The sequence below is a fragment of the Alligator mississippiensis genome, chromosome 10 (genome assembly GCF_030867095.1).
Source record: "Alligator mississippiensis isolate rAllMis1 chromosome 10, rAllMis1, whole genome shotgun sequence".
NCBI classification, from domain to species: domain Eukaryota; kingdom Metazoa; phylum Chordata; order Crocodylia; family Alligatoridae; genus Alligator; species Alligator mississippiensis.
Genome location: NC_081833.1, coordinates 7,135,276 through 7,155,479, shown reverse-complemented (window position 1 = coordinate 7,155,479; position 20,204 = coordinate 7,135,276). Strand labels below are relative to the sequence as shown.

Below are 20,204 nucleotides of genomic sequence, written 5' to 3'. Positions count from 1 at the left end.
ACAAATCAGTACCCTTCTCCCCAGATTTTTTCTATTCTCTTCAACCTTTCCCATCTGCACCCAACTAGCTTCCCACCTGGACCTGCCGGGCTGGATGCGGAGGAACTGAGCAAGCGAAAGCCACCCTGCATCAGTCTTACACTGCCCCGAGTTCCCCCCTATGGTGACGGGTGGAGAACCAGAGAGGCTCTCCAGCCAAGGCACGCCTCCAGTGTACAAGGAGTCCAAGGGACTTAGCAAACCAATTAATTGGGCCCATCTTCTCCAAGGTGATCTCCATCTGATCTTACAACAATTCTCACATGGCAGTGCGATGCATTCTCATCCCAGCACCTCAGGCAAGGCTTACCAGGACTAAAAAAAAAGCTTTAGAAACTAATCATCCCCTCAGGAGCACTGCAACTGAAAAGTGTGTATTCCTCTCAGCGTGTTCGCTGTAATGTGCGCTAAGCCACGTACGCCTGACATCGCGCTTCAGATCTTTACACATTATCCAGCAAAAAAAAAAAAAATTTAAAAAAAATTAAAAAAAAAAAAATCAAGATAAGCAGACGCTGCCTGGAGATAATTAGCCAGAGCTGTCATGGTGTAATTCCAGGAGAAAAAGGATGGGCCTGAGAGTGAGCTTGTAAAATCCAAGCTACTTAAAAATGTGAAATCTCATTCCATTACTGTCAACAAGAGCAAGTTTGTGTCAAGTCACGTGGTATATCGGCACCTTCCAAATACACAGGAAATGTTTCACGCATCAGCTCTTTGTTTGCTGATTATAACACCATCAGCTAACACCACTGCAGACAGGAGATTGTCAGTGCTTCCATACTCATTTTACACTACAGTAACAAGTCACCGGCTTTAAAATGCAGTCCCTGACGCACTGTCTGAGGTTTGCTGCAAGGGCTTATCCAGGGCCCCACTCAACCTAGTCTGTACTAAAGGGGCAGGTTATACATTGGGTGCTTTGCACTCAACAAATGATCATCTTGTCCATGCTCCAAGCAGGACCATCCCCGACTAGATCATCTCAGCCAAAGCGTTGTCTAGCCGGGTTTTGAAAAACTCCAAGGATGAAGCTTCCACCACCTCTCTGGGTAACCTGTTCCAGTGTTTTACTACCCTCTAGGGCTGTGCAAAGCTTCAGTCCCTGATTTGATTTGGCAGAGATTCGGCGGCCAAATCTCTGAATCCAAATCGGATCAGGAGACCCTCTAATCTCTCCGAACCGAAATCGGAGAGATTCAGAAAGATTTGGCCATAGACACAGCTTTAAATGTTTTTTCTACATGCCTCTAGGTAGCAGGGGCTCGTGAACACTGCAGTGCTGGGGCAGATGGAGCGTCCCACAAAGGCACGGGGGGCTCCCCAGCGCGCTTGGCAGCAGACCCAGAAGTGGACCAGAAGCACTTCTGGGTCTGCCGGGGAGCATGCTGGGCCCCCCTGCACCTCCCCCCCCGCCAGCAACTGGTGCCTCCTAGGTTTGGGGGGGCACCCAGGGTCCCCCCATGGCCGATCGCCAAGCCAGGGGAGGCGGGGCCCCCCTGTGCACTCCCCAGCAGAGGACCAGAAGTACTTCCAACCCACTTCTGGGTTTACCACCGAGCACGCGGGGGCCCTTCATGTGCCCCAGCATCGCAGCATTCACGAGCTGTGCCTGGTACTTTGAGGTATATAGAAAAAAAAATAAAAAAAAATGTAAAGCTGTGTCTATGTCCGAATTGCTGATTCTCCAAAACCAGCATCGAATCACCAGATTTGGATTCGGCCAAAGCGAAATCAGGGACAGTGATCTGAATCAATCAACTAATCAAATCACTGTCACTAATTTGGGCTGAATCTGAATCGAATAGGGCCCATTTCACACCCCCCCTACTACCCTCCTAGTGAGAAAATTCTTCCTAATATCTACCCTAAACTTCCCTTGCTGCAACTTGAAACTGTTGCTCCTTATTCTGTCATCTACCCCCAGCTCCATCCTCTTTGCAACCCCCTGCAGGGAGTTGAAGGCTGCTATTAAATCCCCCCCGTCAGTCTCCTCTTCTCTAGATTAAATAAGCCCGGTTCCCCCAGTCTTTCCTCACAAGTCTTGTCCCCCAGCCCCCGAATCATTTTTGTCACCCTCTGCTGGACTCACTCCAATGTGTCCACATCCTTTCTGTAGTGGGGGTCCAAAACTGGACGCAGGACTCCAGATGTGGCCTCCCCAGTGCTGAATAGAGGGGAATAATTACTTCCCTCTACCCACTGGCAACACTCCTACCGATATAGCCCAGGATGCCATTAGCCTTCTTGGCAACAAGGGCACACTGCTGGCTCATATTCAGCTGATTGTCCACTGTCACCCCCAGGTCCTTTTCTGCAGAGCTGCTGCCCAGCCAGTCAGCCCCCAGCCTGTATCAGTGCATGGGATTGCTCCATCCTAAGTGCAGGACTTTGAACTTGTCCTTGTTGAACCTCATGAGATTCCTTTTGGCCCAATCCTCCAATTCATCTAGGTCACTAAATCCTAGCCCTACCCTCCAGCATATCTACTACTCCCCCCAGCTTGGTGTCATCTGCAAACTCGCTGAGGGCACACTCTTTGCCACGTTCCAGGTTGTTGATGAAGACATTGAACAAAACTGACCCCCGGGGCACTCCACTTGATACCGGCTGCCAACTAGACATCGAGCCATTGATTACTACTCTCCGAGCCCGATGCTCCAGCCAGTTTTCTATCCACCTTACAACCCATTCATCCAGCCCGTACTTCCTTAGCTTGCCTGCAAGAAGTCGATCTTTATCTAAAATTTCATCAAGTGACTTTGCTAACCGTGGTATTGTGAGCGCTTTAAGTTTTTACAGACTTCACTGGGTCCTTTATGCTATTTTGAACATTAGTCTTTTTTTAAGGACTCTGCTAGCTTTGGAAAAAAGTGTTATTTTAGGTTTCTTTCAGTATTTTTTTCTCCTTTTTACTGTCACACAAACTTCTGTTGCAAGGGAAACAGCTTCTACGAATCAGAAATGAAAACACCCCACAGCCCAAACAAAATGTTTAAGGAACTCTCTAACAGTTCAGGTTTGAGTACATAATGTGGAAATAAGAAATGCTGTATAAGTGCTTTGAAATGAATCCATCCCCAAAATAAAGAGCCTAGTTCAGCACCACTAAAACAATGAGAGCCACTCAAGGACTTCAATGGATATAGGATGAGGCCTCAAACCTTCGTGCCACACCACTGGGATAGGTGGGGGACACCAACTAATACAACGATCAATGCTTTCCATTAGAACACCCTCTTTCCAATTGCTTATCATTTTAACCATTTTTAATTGTTTAGCCTGGGAGTTTCCATGCCAGGTCTCTACTATAGGCTGAATTCCCTTTCCTCCCTGTAACTTTGGCCCCAAGAATGTAGCCATCTTCAAAACCAAGTCAAGAAGCAAAATATTTTACCTATGTGAGATGCTGATGACCATTATGAACAGTCTAACACCCCCATAATTTGGAACAGGGATTTGATATTGGGGCAGAGGGGAAGCAGGAGGATCAATTATGTAAGGAAAAAAAAAATCAAAATATTGACTAACTCCTTAGTAAGAGATGCCATCCACCCTCTGCACTAAAAGAGGCATCTGTTCCATCAAAAAAATATGATTGTGTTTCATAATGCATTTATCCTGGAGGCAAAATTAAGGTCAAGTGGGGAATTTTTGACATTTCCTAACTTCTGCAACTTCAACAATATTTTTAATACAGTTGTTTTGTATTTGTATAAACAGATGCAAACTGAGAAGTAAAATGTGGCTCAGTAGTCACTGTTGGCATATCTTTAGAAAAGACGCAATTTTTTCCCATGTCTCCAGGAATAGTTTAGTTCCATAAGTATTCATGAATGCAGTTAACATGTCTGATTAATTCGAGACCACTTTTTCCCCATTCCACTGCTGCAGGATTTTTATCCTAGGGTTTGCCATAGCCATTTTTTTTTTCTCTAGACAATATAAATAAACCTACCTTGCTGCCCGATTCATGATTTGGTTTTAAGCAACAAATTAAGCTTGTTCCTGCTTGACCGTGCTGTGCTCCTGATGTCCTGCGCTCTTTCATTTTCAACCAACTTCTAGGTTTAAAATCTGTTTGGTTTCCCCTTTATCTCTTGGCAGCTACTGCCAGGAGACAGCCTCCTAACGATCTTTGACTGGCCCACCATTAAATACGATTCATGTTTCCACATATCTTTCATTATTAAACACTGAAACCTTGTAAGCCAGTTTTAATGCCTTGTACGATTTGTTTCCTTAGTACGGAGACATAACCTCCTCTGTATGGATTTATGTTTATTAATATAAATTCTTAATATCATTTCTGCTGGCGAGAGTAATCAGTAAAAGCCAAACACTCATGTATTACACCTTGTACTAGCTCATCCAAAATCAAAAAGTAATCTCTGCTCTTGCAATATGTGAAGTGTGACAGAGAAATATATAATTCCTTTCCTTTAATTTGCTTAGGTACCAAATATCTAAGGGGCACGAGGTTCGCCCTCCTGTTATTCCTCTAAACTCTAGAGTGACTACATCTCCACTACAGCCCCTTTCCTTGGTCTCACGTAGGATTTGTTAACCGATTTCAGCTTTTTAAGGATACCTCCAATCTATTTCCACGCTGCTAATAGATTACAGAATGACAGGCCATTTCTATGAAATGTGTGTGGGTATATGCCTACCTTTTATCTATGAACTCGACAGAGTAGTACTATTAAGTACACAGCCTTAATTATCATTATATTCTGGCTGACATTTAAAAACAGGGAGACCTGGAAAGCAACACCAATACTGCATGCGTTGTTAAAAAACCAAGGGTCATGGCTCCTTAGGTGAGACGATTTCTTTTATTAAAATGCTCTTCCTGCAGTAGCATACCTTCATTTTTCTTTTAAATTTGTCCTTAGCCTCTCAAGATGGAGTTAAATAATAACTGTGCAGTTCAAGAACAAAATGTTAAAACATCCCCAAGTGTGAATGACTATTTGATGAGGCTTCTGTCTTTTCTAGTTAAGCAAAAATCATCCTAGCATCTCTCATTTTTAATGAGTCCTCCACCTAGATCAAGAAAAACTCTTTGCCAAAGTTGATAACAAAATACGTGCATATTTCTGCCTTGCTCCTTCAGCATTTCCTTTTTTCCCCCCTCATTTTGTATATATGAAATTCTTATGTTAGCAGGTGTTAAGAATCGTGTGCGCGCATCACAGGCGGAAATTCTCCTATCCTTCTTAATTCCCATCAGCTTTGCGGGATTTAGTTCAGTGGTCCCCAAACTGTCGATCTCGATCGACAGGTCAATCGTGGAGACTCTTGTGGTCAATCCTGGACTGGGGGGAGGGACTGGGCACGCGTGCATCCCCCCCTGCCCCAGCCCAGCAGGTCAGTCTGTGGGGGAGGGAAGGGGCAGGGGACAGATGGTAAGGTCCAGCCAGCAGCAGGGGAAGGTAAGTGCGGCCCCAGCTGGGAAGTGCCCTGACCGCAGGGCTATAGGCTCCTTTGGACTGGCGTAGTAGCTCTCGTTTTTCATGACAAGCTTTAAAAGGTCTCCGTTTCATCCCAACATGGAATAGGGGGGGGAAAAAAAACAAAAACCAACTGTTGATAACTCCAAAGCTTTTCTGCAATGGCAAAACCATTTCCTGGCCAGCTCTAATACCGAGTGCTTTTTCAACGCGCTAAACTGACAGCTGTTGTTTAAGGCTTTCTTGATACTGCTGCAAACAACAGTGTCAATCAGCAAATGACTGTTATTTTTCCTCTCCACTCACTGAAGAAGCTGTTAGGCTTTCTGATTTCTGAGCTAGGTTAAGATCCCAATATTTTACCCAAACAAGACAGAATCTTAGCCCTTTTATGGACTCGGGCTATTTTTATAAGTACCCAATTCAGCACGAAAATAAAGCATCGCACAGAGTAAGAGATAGGAAAGCGGCTCATAAAATGGTACATATCCATTCTTTTCGCATACGTTCAGAGCTTCTGAGTGTGTATCAAAAGGGAAATCTTAAGAGTGATTTGATTTTGATCTATAGTCTCATATGAACCAGAATGGAATACATTACGCTCCACTTATAACAGACATGATTAAAAACAATCAGTTATATTGGGCAAAAACATATTTCCCAAGGCAAACTCCAATACATTTTTCACTGGCGATAAGACACAGAAATTCTGTATTGTACATAAAAACCTTCTGGGCTTTTATGGACATTACTAATGGCCTGAAAAATAGGGAGAGCCGGCGAAGGAAGTTGTATAAATTAGATGTAGGAGCTATAGTGATTCCATTTCCCACAGCATAATTCCTTGCTAACTGTGTAAACTTTAGATGAATACATTCTCCATAGGCAACGAGCGTGTGTCATTTGAAACACTAACGGCAACGAGTTGCCTCCGCTCTCTGTCGGGGAAGATCAGTGAACGGGTAACAGATTTGCATTCTTCCTCTTCGCTTCAACATTTAAATTGGACTGCATAGAAAATACAAGTGCAGCCAACGAAAGGATGTGCGAGGTGAGACTGAGCAGAGCTGGTGGGGAAATTTCCAATGTAACAGATTTTTGTGGGAAAATGCCTATTTGTCAAATGCAAATATTTTACAGAAATGTATCCATTTCCACAATGCCATGCAAACCCCAGGCCAGATCATGGAAATCTGCCCAGTTCCCTGCTGTCTTGTGTGGCAGGCTGCCCAGCCTAAGGTCTGCTGCTTTGGGACTGTATGTCCTCAGATCAAGAATCCCCAGGGCACGTAAGGTCTTCCAGGACATCCCCCACATGTGGATTCCCAGACTCCTAGTTGCAGAGCCACGAGCCTGAAAGCCTTAAAAACTTCGACTCCAATGCATGGAGTCTGGACCCCGCAAAACTCCTGCCTGAAGTCAGGGCTGTCAGGGCCTGCAGTCTCCCCGCGACGGAGCTGGGATCCCAAGGGCTCCTCTGGCTGCTTGAGATTGCAAACTCCAAGGCCCATGGCTAGTTCAGGAGGGCTGATGGGGAAATAAAGACCTCAGGGCCAGGGAACCACAGCTGAATCTGGGTGTCCCAGCGTCCAGTCCATCTTGAAATTTTCAAAGCTGAGGCATTTTGGCTAAGTACAGACAGTCAAAAAGCCCGAGGCTGAATCGATTCAATCTTTGAAGGTTAGTCTAAGCTGCGTAGATTGAACCGATAAGCAAGTGAACAGACATTCACTTTTGATTCAGGCAATGCGGCCACCTGCCTGCAGCGGCCCAGGCCAGAAGCTGGAGGGCGATAAAGCACGCCTCCCTGATTGGCTGGAGCAGACAGCTTGGGCCAATGCTAGCCCGCCCACCCTGCAAGGGGTGTGTGCAGGGGAGGTGCAAAGCATCCTGGGATGCTGGGGGACTGTGAGAACTTGAATCTGGAGGGGATCTGGGACACAAGTTCAATAAACTGATTTAACATAAATCAGTTAAGCCTCATACTACATCCATCCAGGTTAATCTTAAACAGATTTCAGCCATTTTGAAGGCAGTTTATGTACACTGAACGCCTGTTGTGTTACAGATTTCCAAACACTTATATTGGCTTATGTGTAATTTCTGTCCCTAGTCAAAATGTCTAAACATCTCCGGATTAACTTCTCCACTGGGAACCTTCAAGAAATCCCACTCTTCCACTGTTACAGAATGAAAATTATCCTAAGCTTTTGCAACATCCCTCAAAAAAAGACAAAAATCAAGGCTTTTGTCCTATTTTAAGTGGTCTCAATTCTCTCTTTGCTGCAATCCAGTAGGCGGAACACAAAGCTGGGATCCGGCAATCTCACTGGCAAGCTGGACTCGCTCTCGATATGTCTACACCCCTATCCCCAAGGGAGTCAGGGCATGCCACTGAGAAATAAACTGCACCTACTCCATGCCCGCCTAGGCCCAGATATTTGCAAAGTAGATAGCTCAGCACAGCCTTGAGCACATGCCCCAGCCCTGAACTCGGGCTCCCTGCCTCAGGAGACCTTGAGCAACTACTTTGCATGGGTATGAGCAGGTGGGACTGGCTTCCTGGCAGGATGCCCAGGGTCCCTCAAGAGGCCGTGCAGACCTACCTTCAGTGCCTTTAGACAAGCTGTTTAATCTCTGTCTTGTATATTCACCATATCCCACAGGGGTTGAGAGGTTGAATGGGAAGACAGTGACTGCCATATCACATCATGAGATCAATCCATCTACTCCAAGGTCTTCCTATTCCCGTGTGCCTCTGACCACTGCCTAGGACTGTATTTGTTGGAGGAAGGTAGAATAAACTAATAATGGGCAAGCATGGACTAACCTGCATTTATGGAAAGTTCTTCCTGTACCAAAGCACTGTGCAGCTGGTCCAAGTCCTGAAGCATAAGTACATAGGCCCCTTGCAGGCTTTTAGCCTAGTTAATGTAATGTAAACTCTTGGTGGAATAGGGACTGCCATTTGCTTTGTATTTGTTAGCTGTGCAGAACAACAGGCAACAGATGTTAGAGTGATGTTGTAACCGTGATGGTCCAGGAATTGGAGTGAGGGAAGGATTTTTGGGGGGTGAGACCTTTTATTGAGCCAACTGTATAAAGTTAGACAAGCTTTCAAATGCACGGCATTCCTCTTCTGGTCAGACTGTAAAATATGCTTAACAACAACAGCAATTCCTTCTCCACAGATGTTTCACAATTTTAAAAGGGTTATGAAGAAGAATAGTGCTTGTTCATCCTCTCAACCCTTTGACCCCTTTTCCCAGCTCTCCTGGATCTAAAAGTTAGCAGCAAGGACTGCATCTGTCTGGTTTAAGTTGCCAGTGTGTACTGCAACTCCTTCCCTCCCAAGTGTCTAACACACTCGGCATGTGACATTTCCCAATTACCTCTTGGCCTTTCTATTCCCAGAGTCTGGCTCACATTTCTCTATGAATTGTGCCTGCATATAAATTCTGGAGCAAAACTGACAGTTAAGGGCATAGCAGCAAATATGCAGTTGAGGGCACCTGAAATGAGGAACCTCAGTTGTTCTCTAATAAGAGAGATATTCACGAGTAAAGCTCGTCAAAAAACTTTTTTTAAAAATCCTCCAAAAATGGAAAAAAGAAACCTTTTACTACAATTTTCACTAAGATATTCTAACAATTTCCAACCATTTCTATTTAAGAACAACAAGCCCACTTTAATTTTGATGGGAAATACAAAGTCTTTATTTTTCCATCCCCCCAGTTTGCTCCTTTGATGCTGAACAGTAGCAAGCAAGAGGGATTTAAGCTCAAAAGCAGATAAAGTACTGCTTGGAATGACCTTGCTGTTGGATACCAAACTGGGACTTAAAAAAATACAATTGTGCCCATCTTGTACCTCTGCCACAGATATATTGTGTAACCTTAAGCAAATCACTTTGTCTCCCAGTGTCTCAGTGCCCACTCAATAAAATATGGGGGAATATTTCCTTACCACATTGGAGCGTTGTGAGCATTTTGGAAATACTGAGATGTTATGAAAGAAGAGTCTTTAACACTGAATAGATTAAAGCTACATCAAAGCAAAGGAAAACAACATTTATAAATATTTCTCCAGCAGCATGGATTGCCACAGATGTTCTGGCTGACCCACAAGAGATAAAATCATTACTCGAGGCGAACTGGGTTATGCTAGGTATAATCAATTATAACATTTTATAAAAAAAAACCATGCGATTATTAATAACCCATACTTCAAAGTCAACTTTCCATATATCCAATTCTATTACACCTACAAATTGTGCAAGAACTGTAACATTTGCTCCACGGCTGCAGGGCAAAGACTGAAGTCTTTTTAGATAAACCCTCCTCACTGCCCAGCTGCCTCCTGTTGAGTTACACCTGGGATGAATTTAGGCCATTCAAATATAAGGATCACACACACAGCGCGCTTACCTTAATGTAAACTCATCTGCTAGGGAGTCGCCGTTAAGGGAAATATAGAAAGTTACAATGTCACCTTCCTTGACGGGGTTGAGTGGTAAGTGGATCACGACATTATCATCGAGATTCAGAGAAGACTGTTTTAGTTGGTCTTGATTCGGGTAAACAATGATGCTACCAATCCTCTCCAGTGGCGGCAAAGCTTTGTGCTCATTATCTTGGCCCGTGTGTATGTTGTTTTCCCATTTTGCATCCTCAGGAGAGCACTCCCCATCTGCTGTGTATATCTTATAGAAGAGCTCCACGGTAATCCCTTCCAGCGAGGCTGCTGTTTGCTCATACTCTGAAGCCAGGGGTGTAGGAGAGCTGAACCAGCTCGGCAATAATTCCAGTTCGGCCACACATAATCCGAGGTGACCTTTCAACCTGCAACTAGCCACGACTTCCCTCTCCTCCAGGAAAGCATACACCTTCACGCAGGGCAATTGCTCAGCAGGGTTATAGTCCTCCCAGTCCTTTCCCGCAATATAGAACAAGGCTTGCACTTTCGGCTTGTTGGAATACACTGAGCTCTCAATAATGTGAGACTTTAATTTCCAATTAAAAGCAAACTTATTTGTGAAACCAAATGGAGCAGAAGTCAGCATCAGCTCTTGGGGAATTGCCTGTTCAACTGAAAAGGGTCCATAAGTGGCATTTAGGACGGGTGGAAACTTGGCTTTGTATATAAAGAACGACTCCGTCCTAGACTGCAAACTGGAGTTCCTCATAATATCCTGATTGGCTTCTTTGAGGAAGAAGGAAACGTCGGCATTGCAGATGTGATAGCTCATAGGAAGATATGTAGGCAGGTTTGAAAATCTCTGTATGCTGTCCATGACGCCGCCTCTGCTTTCCACCACTGCAAGCCAAAGGAAAAAAGAAAACAAAGACAATTCTAATATTTACTTAGGGTTTTGTCTCTTTCTCTCCAGGTCCTCTCAAAAGCAATGATGCGGTAGAGATCATAACTGCTAACTGTCATTATCAAGCACTTAAACACTGGCACCCTGTGGGGACCACTGCTCACAACTCAACACAATCTGCCAGCACTTAGCTTCCTTTTGTTCCTGTTGGCCTGGCCACATCTAAAATTTGCTTTAAATGCCAAACAGGTTCTAGATCAAGCCCCATCAGAAGAGGGTGACTGATGAGCGTGGTTCTGGCTCTGAAAATGCCTTATTGTTTGGATTGCAAAAATCTAGAACCCTTAGGTACAGAGACGATACCTTTTATTAGACCAACTGAGAAATTGCAAACAAAATTATCTTTTTCTGCAAGCTTCCGGGCTCACACGCCCTTCATCGGGCTCAGGGAAAGTTCAAGATGGTAAAAGTCCCCGTGTGTAGGAAATAAACTGCATTTCTGCATTGTTTGGATTGTCATTTTTCACACCCCCCCCCAAAAAAAAAAAAAAAAAAAAATTCAGCCCCACCATTTATTTATGCCCAAGTTGTAACATATAGAAATCAAAAAAGTGTGGAGGACAGATTGATTTGTTAAAAACAAAAACCAAAAAAGGGGGGAGACGGGGGTGGGGGTGGGGGTGGGGGTAGGGACGGACATGATTTTGACTGAAGTCTTCCAGAAGCAAAGCAAGGCGGCTTGGGTTTTGCAAATGTGCATCCATGGTTTTGCAAACCTGCAAGTAGTTTCATAGTAGGTAGGGTCGGAAGGGACCTGAGCAGATCATCAAGTCTGACACCCTGCCATGGGCAGGGAAGGATGCTGGGGTCAAATGACCCCAGCAAGATGATTGTCTAGCCTCCTTTTCAAAATCCCCAGGGTTGGAGCGAGCACCACTTCCCTTGGAAGTTGGTTCCAAATCCTAGTCGCCCTGACTGTGAAGTAATGCCTCCTGATGTCTAGCCTGAATCTACTCTCAGTCAACTTGTGGCTGTTATTCCTAGTTACTCCGGGAGGTGCTCGGGGGAACAGGGACTCTCCCATTGCTTTCTGGTTCCCCTTGGCTAGTTTGTAGATGGCCACCAGATCCCCCCTCAGCCTTCTCTTGCTGAGGTTGAACAGGTTCAGGTCCCTTAGCCTCTCCTCGTAGGGCCTGCCCTGCTGCCCCCTGACCATGCAAGTGGCCCTCCTCTGCACCTTCTCGATGCTGTCCACATCCCTCCTGAAGTGCGGCGCCCAGAACTGGACGCAGTACTCCAACTGCGGCCTGACCAGTGGCACACAAAGGGGGAGGATCACATCCTTGGACCTGCTTGTGATGCATCTGTGGATGCACGACAAGGTGCGGTTGGCCTTCCTGACCGCGTCCCCACACTGTCAGCCTATGTTCATTTTGGCATCAATAACGACTCCAAGATCCTAACACTTGTCAGCGTTCAAACCCATCCTATTCTCATCTGCCCACCCCTGTAACCTGTCCAGATCTAGTTGCAGCCTGTCCCTCCCTTCTAGTGTGCCCACCTCTCCCCACATCTTAGTGTCATTCGCAAATTTGAACAAGGTGCTTTTCACCCCCTCATCCAAGTCGCTGATGAAGATGTTGAACAGCGCGGGCCCGAGGACCGAGCCCTGGGGGACCCCACTGTCCACATCCCTCCAGGTCGAGAATGACCCATCCACCACCACCACTCTCTGGGTGCGGCCCTCCAGCCAAATTGCAACCCATCTAACTGTGTAGGCATCAGTGCCACAGCCGCCTAATTTTTTTAATGAGAATGGGATGAGAGACAGTGTTAAAGGCCTTCCTGAAGTCCAGAAAGACTACATCCACCATGACACCTGCGTCCAAGGATTTTGTGACCTGGTCATAGAAGACCACCAGGTTGGTCTGACCTGCCCCTAATGAACCCGTGTTGGTTGCCCCTACACAATCTCCCCTGCTGGCCCCTCGTAGACATGCTCCTGGGTAAATTTTCTCAACGAGCTTCCCCAGGACCAAGGTAAGACTAACAGGCCTATAGTTTCCCAGGTCCTCCTTCCTCCAATTTTTGAAAACGGGGACCACAGTGGCCCTTTTCCAGTCATCCGGCACCTGGCCAGAGCACCACGAGTAGAGTAGAAGCTATTCAAACCTGGCTTCCACTTAAAGTTGATCACACATTTGATGTAAGCAAAAAAAATAATAGACAAAAAGTTCAGACACATGGATTCTGATGTAGCTTTCAATGAGATGGTTTCTCAGACCCAAGCTGGACTTGAGAGAGAGAGAGAGAGAGAGAAATGACAAAACTTCTGGGTTTAAAAGTTCACAAAATTATTCAAAACATTTCACTTCTGTTCCAATAGAAAGTGAAAGATGCATTTTGGAACCTCAAAAGTTATTGCAAAACAGGAAGGTCAGTCCTCTGGTCAACTCTAGCTCCCCCTTTTTCTCCAAACCCCCCCCCCCCCCCAATTTTGGTGAGAGGTAGGCATCGCATACAAGGTCCTACTTTGGATGCTTCTTTTATTAATAGTAAGAGATGGTCTGCTTAAATATAATTCTAAAAGAAAGAATTATGTATCTTCTAAGACAATCTGCTAGCTTATGGCAAAAGTCCAGTAAATGCCGATCCCTCCAGACCCATATAAAAAATAAACACAAATCAACTGAACAAAGGGACCACATTTCCATAATGTGAAGAGATAACATAGGAAGAATGACAGATTCTAAAGTCAAACCTCTTATTATGGTCTATACCTAATCTGAAGGTGCCTATTTAATGTTTATCAGTAGTGGTTAGAGCACAACACTACAGCTACAGAAACAATTCCCCTGTTACATGCTAGATGACTCAGATACTCGCAGCCACAGGTTAGCATAGATACAAGCTGTGAAGCATCTTTTAAAGGTCCGTATCTAGGCTACATTTCTTGAAGATACGTTCTCAGCCAAATCTCTTCCTCTCTTTGCCTTTGACTTTGCTCCGCTCTTCTTCTCTTTTAAAATTCTGCTCATTTATTTTTGACGGCCTGCTATTCTCCATGCTTCTTTAAAGCACTCTCCATCCATTATACACATCCATCCATCCACAACCTACACCCCTGCTCCATCCATTATAACATTTCTGCTTTTGGTGTTTGTTATATGTTTTAACGTGGCCATTCAACTGGTGTGGGCATGAGAATACGCATGGAACAACAGCAATAAAAAGTGTCCCCTATCCCCTTCCATGCACCACACTGCTTTGTTGAGATTTCACAGCCCTGAATGCAAGATAAAGGCTTTGGGCATAACTGGGACTCTCCAACAAGCTCCCAGGTGGAGGGAGCAAGCAGATGTAAGACCCTGGAGTAAAGCAAGGGACCATGCTACAATGCGTCCATCACCTGGGACCTAGCTCTCCCCTTGCTCCCATGGGGGTATAATGGACATCAGCCCTATACAAGGAAAAGGATGGAGCACCAGTTCCACCTGTCCACACACATGCAAAGCAAGGGAGGTGGCTCTACCAAGGCAGGTAGCCTCCAAAGGGACAAAAGGAATCCTTATAGCCCCTTACTTGCCTATGCAAGCACTTTGCGGAGGGTTGCTACCTAGCTCTGATGTCAGTCAGACGCACAGGGGAAGACAATTCCTTTTTCCCCCTTTCAGGGTGAACATTAACCCCTTTCTGAATGTCTTGTCATGCGGGCGTGAACCAAAGCAGTCCCCGATAGCTGAGCTGAAAGAGGACAAGCCTCCCCAAGAAGCCAAGGGTAGACCGCAGGCAGAAGCAGTAGGTGAGAGGTGACAGGTTGCAGGCAACGGAGTCATTCTAAAATGGTCTGGGATGGAGCAAGAGAAATAGTCTAAAAAGAGAAAACTAAGCAAAGAGAGAGCAAGACAGGACCAGGTGTAGCAGCTGCAGACGTGCTGGCTACCCCCAGTGTGAAGCTGCATCCAGTTGATGGTGGTGCCTACCTGGGGGATAGCACAGCAGCCAACAAGACACAGGTGAGAGAGCGGAAGATGGCCTGGGGACGTTAGGGAACCTGCAGACCCTTTTAAGAAGGATCAGTGAGTACAGAGGAGCCCTTCAATCAGCACAAAATTGAGGGGCGCCAACTGTTTGAGAGCTTCTGCTGCTTCCCGGGTCGATCCATCCCTATGCGGCTGAAGGACAAATGCTATCCTTTCCTCTCCTTCCTTTGTCTACCAGAAAGATTTCCAACGATCATACTGCAGGGTCAGCCGTGTCTTATTTATAACAGGAAATTCAGGAAACAGTTCAATGATGTGTGGTGCCAAAGCCTATCCGAGCCACCGAGGAATGTTTTAGCAGCTCCATTACTGCACTGCTATTTATAGAGTACTTTTGACACGGCATGAGATGCCAGAGCAGAGTTTGAAACTGCAGAATTTCAGGAGCTCAAAGTGAACTTTGTTCCTGGGAAAGCAGGGGTGGGGAGGAAAAGCGGGGGGGGGCTTTGTTTCTTTGCTGAAGAGTCAAAATTCAGACAAGCGCCTTCCTGGATTAATTGTAGACATATCTAGCTATGTCTGAAGGCAAGACTTTCCAGAAGTCTCATTCATCATAAAATTACCCAGCTGTATAGATAAGCAAAAGGCCCAGAACAGCAAAATCTCCTTCGAGCTCAACTTTTGCTTTCTCCCAAGACAAACTAGGTTCTGAGGGAGACTGAAATATTGGCAGAACTAGAGAGAAAATGAAAAGGATTTGAGGCTTAAATACACTTGCGTTTACATTATAGCAGAATCGGCCCCCCATCTGATATGTAGATATTTTATTTCCCCTCATATATTAATTTACAGGATTTTTGAAGGCACGTCTCTCCCCTCCTCCAGCTTCCCTATTGTGGTGGCATTCAGTGCACCCTGTGAGAAACTTGTTTGAGATCCTGGATGTTACCCCTGCTATAAACTCCAGCAAAATGAGACACAAATTTTGTCTGAATGCTTATACGAGAAGCTATAAACACTACTAGACAGGGCTAGGCTTTGTCCCAGAACCATCCTGCTACAAAATATGATATCTGAATTTAGCAGCGTTTTATGATGCTGTGGGAACATCTAAAAAGAAATAGTTCATGCCATGGCAGGCCACCACCCCGTCTTTTTAATTTCAAGATTCAGCCCGGTTGCATCAATCTCTTTATGGTAGTAGTCAAAAATGGGACAACCTTTCCAGCTTTAGGACGTGCAACAAAAGGACTATTAAATCACCTGTCCTTTAATGGAGGTGCCCGTAAGATCCAGGGAGAAGAAGCATTAGTTGGTTGCAATATTAAACAAAGAGTGCCAGAGAAGAGAACTAGATGAGCAACAGGGAACGCTGTTACCTGGGGGAAGGAGTAACGTATTTAAGTAAGATGAAGAAAGATTCAGCCTCAGTCAAGGTGCTCAACGTGATGCGTGTTCACGGGAACTCATATTGGGAGGGTGCCCAGTTATACCAGCAAGTTGGTTGCCCAAATAATGAGGCACCAAAAATGACCAGTCGAAAAAAATCTTACCCTCCATCCTTGAGATAATTTTACACTCTTCAGATTGCTGTCACATCAGATTGCTGGGCTGGGATGCTGGGCACATCACAGAGATTAAAACCTGATGCTTCAGAGGAAGCTACAGCACTTGACCCTGAGAACAATGCTATAAAAGCAACCCACCAGCACAGAATGGTAAAGACACAAAAGCAAATCAACTAATGTAGATCACAGCATTCACTGTGAATCCGCCTTTAATCTAACTCAAGGGTTTATCAAAGCGAGATTGCTCATGTAGAGGATGCAGTGTTAAAATGAAGTCCCCAAGTTGTCTACCGACAGCAACTTAATTTATATATTTTTATACACATCAGACGAGGGGATTATGTAAGTTGCTCTTCTATATGAAAGAGGAATAACCTCAAGGAATGAAGAGGCAGCGAGTATTATGATCTTCTCAAAGGCTCACCTGGCTTTTTGGAAGATTAAGGGCTTGTCTACATGGGATAGTTCTTACTCCACTTCCTGGACAGAGTAATTACTCCCACTTGAGATACCTTTGTATTAGAACAGTCTGCATGTGAAAGGGTTTTTTTCAGCCAGCTACTGCAGGAAGAGCTCCTTGTGTGCACACTACTCCAATATAAAAGTAACTATATTGGAGTAAATGCTCTGCTTTGGAAGTGAGGCCCGGTTGAAGTGATGGGAAAAATAGTACCCAACTTCACTGGAAAGCCAACTGGTGCAGTCCAAGGGGGCCTCACGTCTCACTGTAAAAGATGATGGAGAACAAGGAAAGGATGTAAAAATGACAAAAGAAGCTCCTTCTAAGAAGAGTGGAGGAGAGAGAAAAGCTAAAGTAAAACCAAAAGTCAGAAAGCAGGCTTTCAGGGGAAGGGTGGTTACCACTGCTGCGTGCACTCCTGGGCATGCATGGGGGGGGGGCATGTGCCCCCAAGATCTGTGCATGGGGCAAGGGCAGGCTGCCGCTGCAGACTTTGCCCCGGGTGCCAAACATCATTGCTATGGCACTGGGGGCAGAGACAGAGCTGAGGCAGGGAACACCACCACTTAGCTTTTTCTCCCTGACCTCTACCCACGCCCTCTTCATCTTTCATTGCTGTTTTATTAAATTCATGAACCAGAAAGTCTGGTGGCTGAGTTCTTGCTATCTGTTAACTCACACAGGCAGAAGTCTGTCCTGTGACTTATACCAATGGTTTTATGGAAGTGCCTTTACTTCTCCTAACATAAATCCCTCCAAGGAACAACTTGTACCACCCGCAGGTTCAAACACAGGCCTTCCGCTTATACCAATGCATTGCAAAACACATGGGCATGGGGAGAGGGGGATTGTTATACCAACCTAAAACAATTCCAATTATGCATTTCAATTCTAATGAAATAACTTGCAATTAGAAACGACACTAAAAAAAAATCTGCAAGAAATAGCTCAGCAATTATGGTTAATGTTAAATTAAAACCACTTGTAAAAACAACTTAAAACATTCCTACCACCACCAGCTTCAACAGCATAAGAATAGCTGAATGAGGCTCTGTACCAGCTGGCAACAACACCATTGAAGGCAGATTCTACACTTTCGGGGCTCCTGATTTAGCCTTTGCAAATTCCTGGTAATGAGATTTTGGTTTAGTACCTGGCAGTTTTGGGCCAGTCTCTCAGCCCAACTTTTCACGCAACCTGGCATCCTGGACACCATCAACCTTACCATCTTACCTTTCCCCGTGTAACTCTGATCACTGATCATATACTGCACTTTTATCTTTGCCAAATGCTTATACTACAAGAAAAATGCAAAGCATGTGTCCTCAGAATCATTTTGTCTACTGCAATATTTCCTTTCAGGGCAAAATTTAACAGTGATGCAATACAGATGCAGCCCCAGCCAAGCTGCAAGTTCAGCAACATGTTTAATTATTATTTCTGGCACACGCGTGTATTTAGCCCGCTTAGCACAGCCAAAAATAACGAAGCTGGACAGAGGAGTGAGCTGGTGCATGAGTCTTTGTGCGAGTGCAGTTCGCATTGTCAGCCCTACTGTCAGGCATGTGGACAGAGCAAGGCCACCTTCAGATAATGAAATCTTACTGTTTTGAATGTCCCCCTTTAAATCTTATTAAAGTAATCCCTTCCCCGAACCTAGATTATTACATTCACCTTTATGGTAGAATAAAAATTAATTTTCTCAGCTATAATAAGTGTATTATAAGGAGGCATCGCTGGAGACTAAACAAAGATTATAATTAACTCCAACTGAATAAATCTAAATTTAACTTGGGCTAGCAATTTGTTTTCATATCTTTCCTTCAATGAGCGATTGGAGAAGCATGGCAGGATTAGCATCCCGTGCCAGTTCTGCCATTGTGGCAGTAATGCATTTGGCATCAGGGGAAGCGAGGCGATGCTGTCACTCAGCGTCCCAAAGGCCTGCGGATTAGCTCAGGATTCTCTAAGAGTTAGAAAAGTTTCAAAGAACCAGAAAGCAAGCAAAGGCACATGATCCTGCGAGTCCAATGTTGCAAGTGCAGAGAACAGCAGACCTAGGGAAAAGGTAAACGGCCTCTCAGAAAACTGCTTGTTGTGGCTTCCAAGTCACTGATCCATTATACCGCGCTTGTTTGAACACGGTCGAGAAAGAAGTTAGTCGGCAGCTCTATTAGTTGAGGAGAGGTGTTTATATGGGATGTGCTTACTTCGGGACACAAAGCAGGTCATACACGTAGCTTAGCCAAGAGATGAAAAGGCACTATGCAATGAAGTGCGGGTGTCCTTTCAACCGATTTAATGCTCCACCTTCTAGCTTGTTCACGTGGGGATGTTATATCGGTTATGCTGATCCAATTACACTGGTATAGCTAAACTGCTAGTTATATGCTAAAGTAATACCTGCTTTAGGAATGTTTTTTGCTGAATACGAGCGGCTGTTTCAACCCTTTCCAGCAAAAGAAGCTAAACCGCAAAAAGACGCCCATGCCATAAGTGTGTCCACAGAGGGAGATACACCAGCAACAACTGTAGGTGTTTAAAGTCATACCTTATCTAGGTCAAGATGATCTGTATCAGGGGTGGGCAAAATGCAGCCCGCCAGGCCACTCTATCTGGCCCACAGGACCCTTAAAAATTTTAGAAAATATATCTGCCCCTGGCTGCCTGTCATGCGGCCCTCAATGGCTTGCCAAAACTCAGTAAGCGCCCTCCGCCCGAAATAACTGCCCGCCCCTGTCTATATGGACAAGCCCTTACTCTAAACTCCTGAACAGCTTCAAAGAGCAACCAGATTTCAAGCTAAACAGCTGCTAGAATGCAGCAGGTAGACTTTCCTCTTAAAATAGACCCTGCCCAAACACAAATCCTGAGCCATAAAGAGCTTCAAGTTAAATCTGGAGTTAAATTTCCTGCCTTTACCTTCTGGCCTCTCTACAGGTCTAAAACTTGGAGCTTCGCTGCATAGGGGCATGGAAACTCCCGCTACCCCACTGGACCTCGTTGCAAGTGCTGACATACAAGGCCTTACACCTGTGACATTAATTTAAGCCCAAGGAAACTATTTTAGAGGTCTTCATTACTCCCTATAAACGCTACTACACAGTGAGAACATGATAATGAGGGCATTTGGTTTTAGAGGTAGAGCAATATACACACCCCCAAAATAGTCCCAATAACAAAAAAAAGATGCAAAAAACTCTCTGAACACATTGGGGAAGGTTTCACTATCTGTGAGTAACGTGCCCATCCCAGGCTCCCATAAAACTTTTATGCCATCATGTATTTATTTTATTAAATTGCCGTCTCTCCCACATGCTAGCCATAGAGGGTTTTTTTTGCTTGTTACAAACATTTACTCAAACTTGTTTTATACAAAAA

At 44.9% G+C, this 20,204-nt stretch overlaps 1 protein-coding gene across 3 annotated transcripts in view; it reads right to left on the bottom strand.

Moving 5' to 3' along the window:
* TMEM132B (transmembrane protein 132B) overlaps positions 1–20,204 on the bottom strand; it is a 364,403-nt gene that overhangs the window by 265,349 nt on the left and 78,850 nt on the right. For all 3 annotated transcript variants that reach the window (XM_014598576.3, XM_059713428.1, XM_059713427.1), the window contains exon 2: positions 9,920–10,808. In XM_014598576.3, coding sequence (XP_014454062.2) covers positions 9,920–10,808 — 889 coding nt within the window. The remainder of the gene's footprint in view (positions 1–9,919; positions 10,809–20,204) is intronic.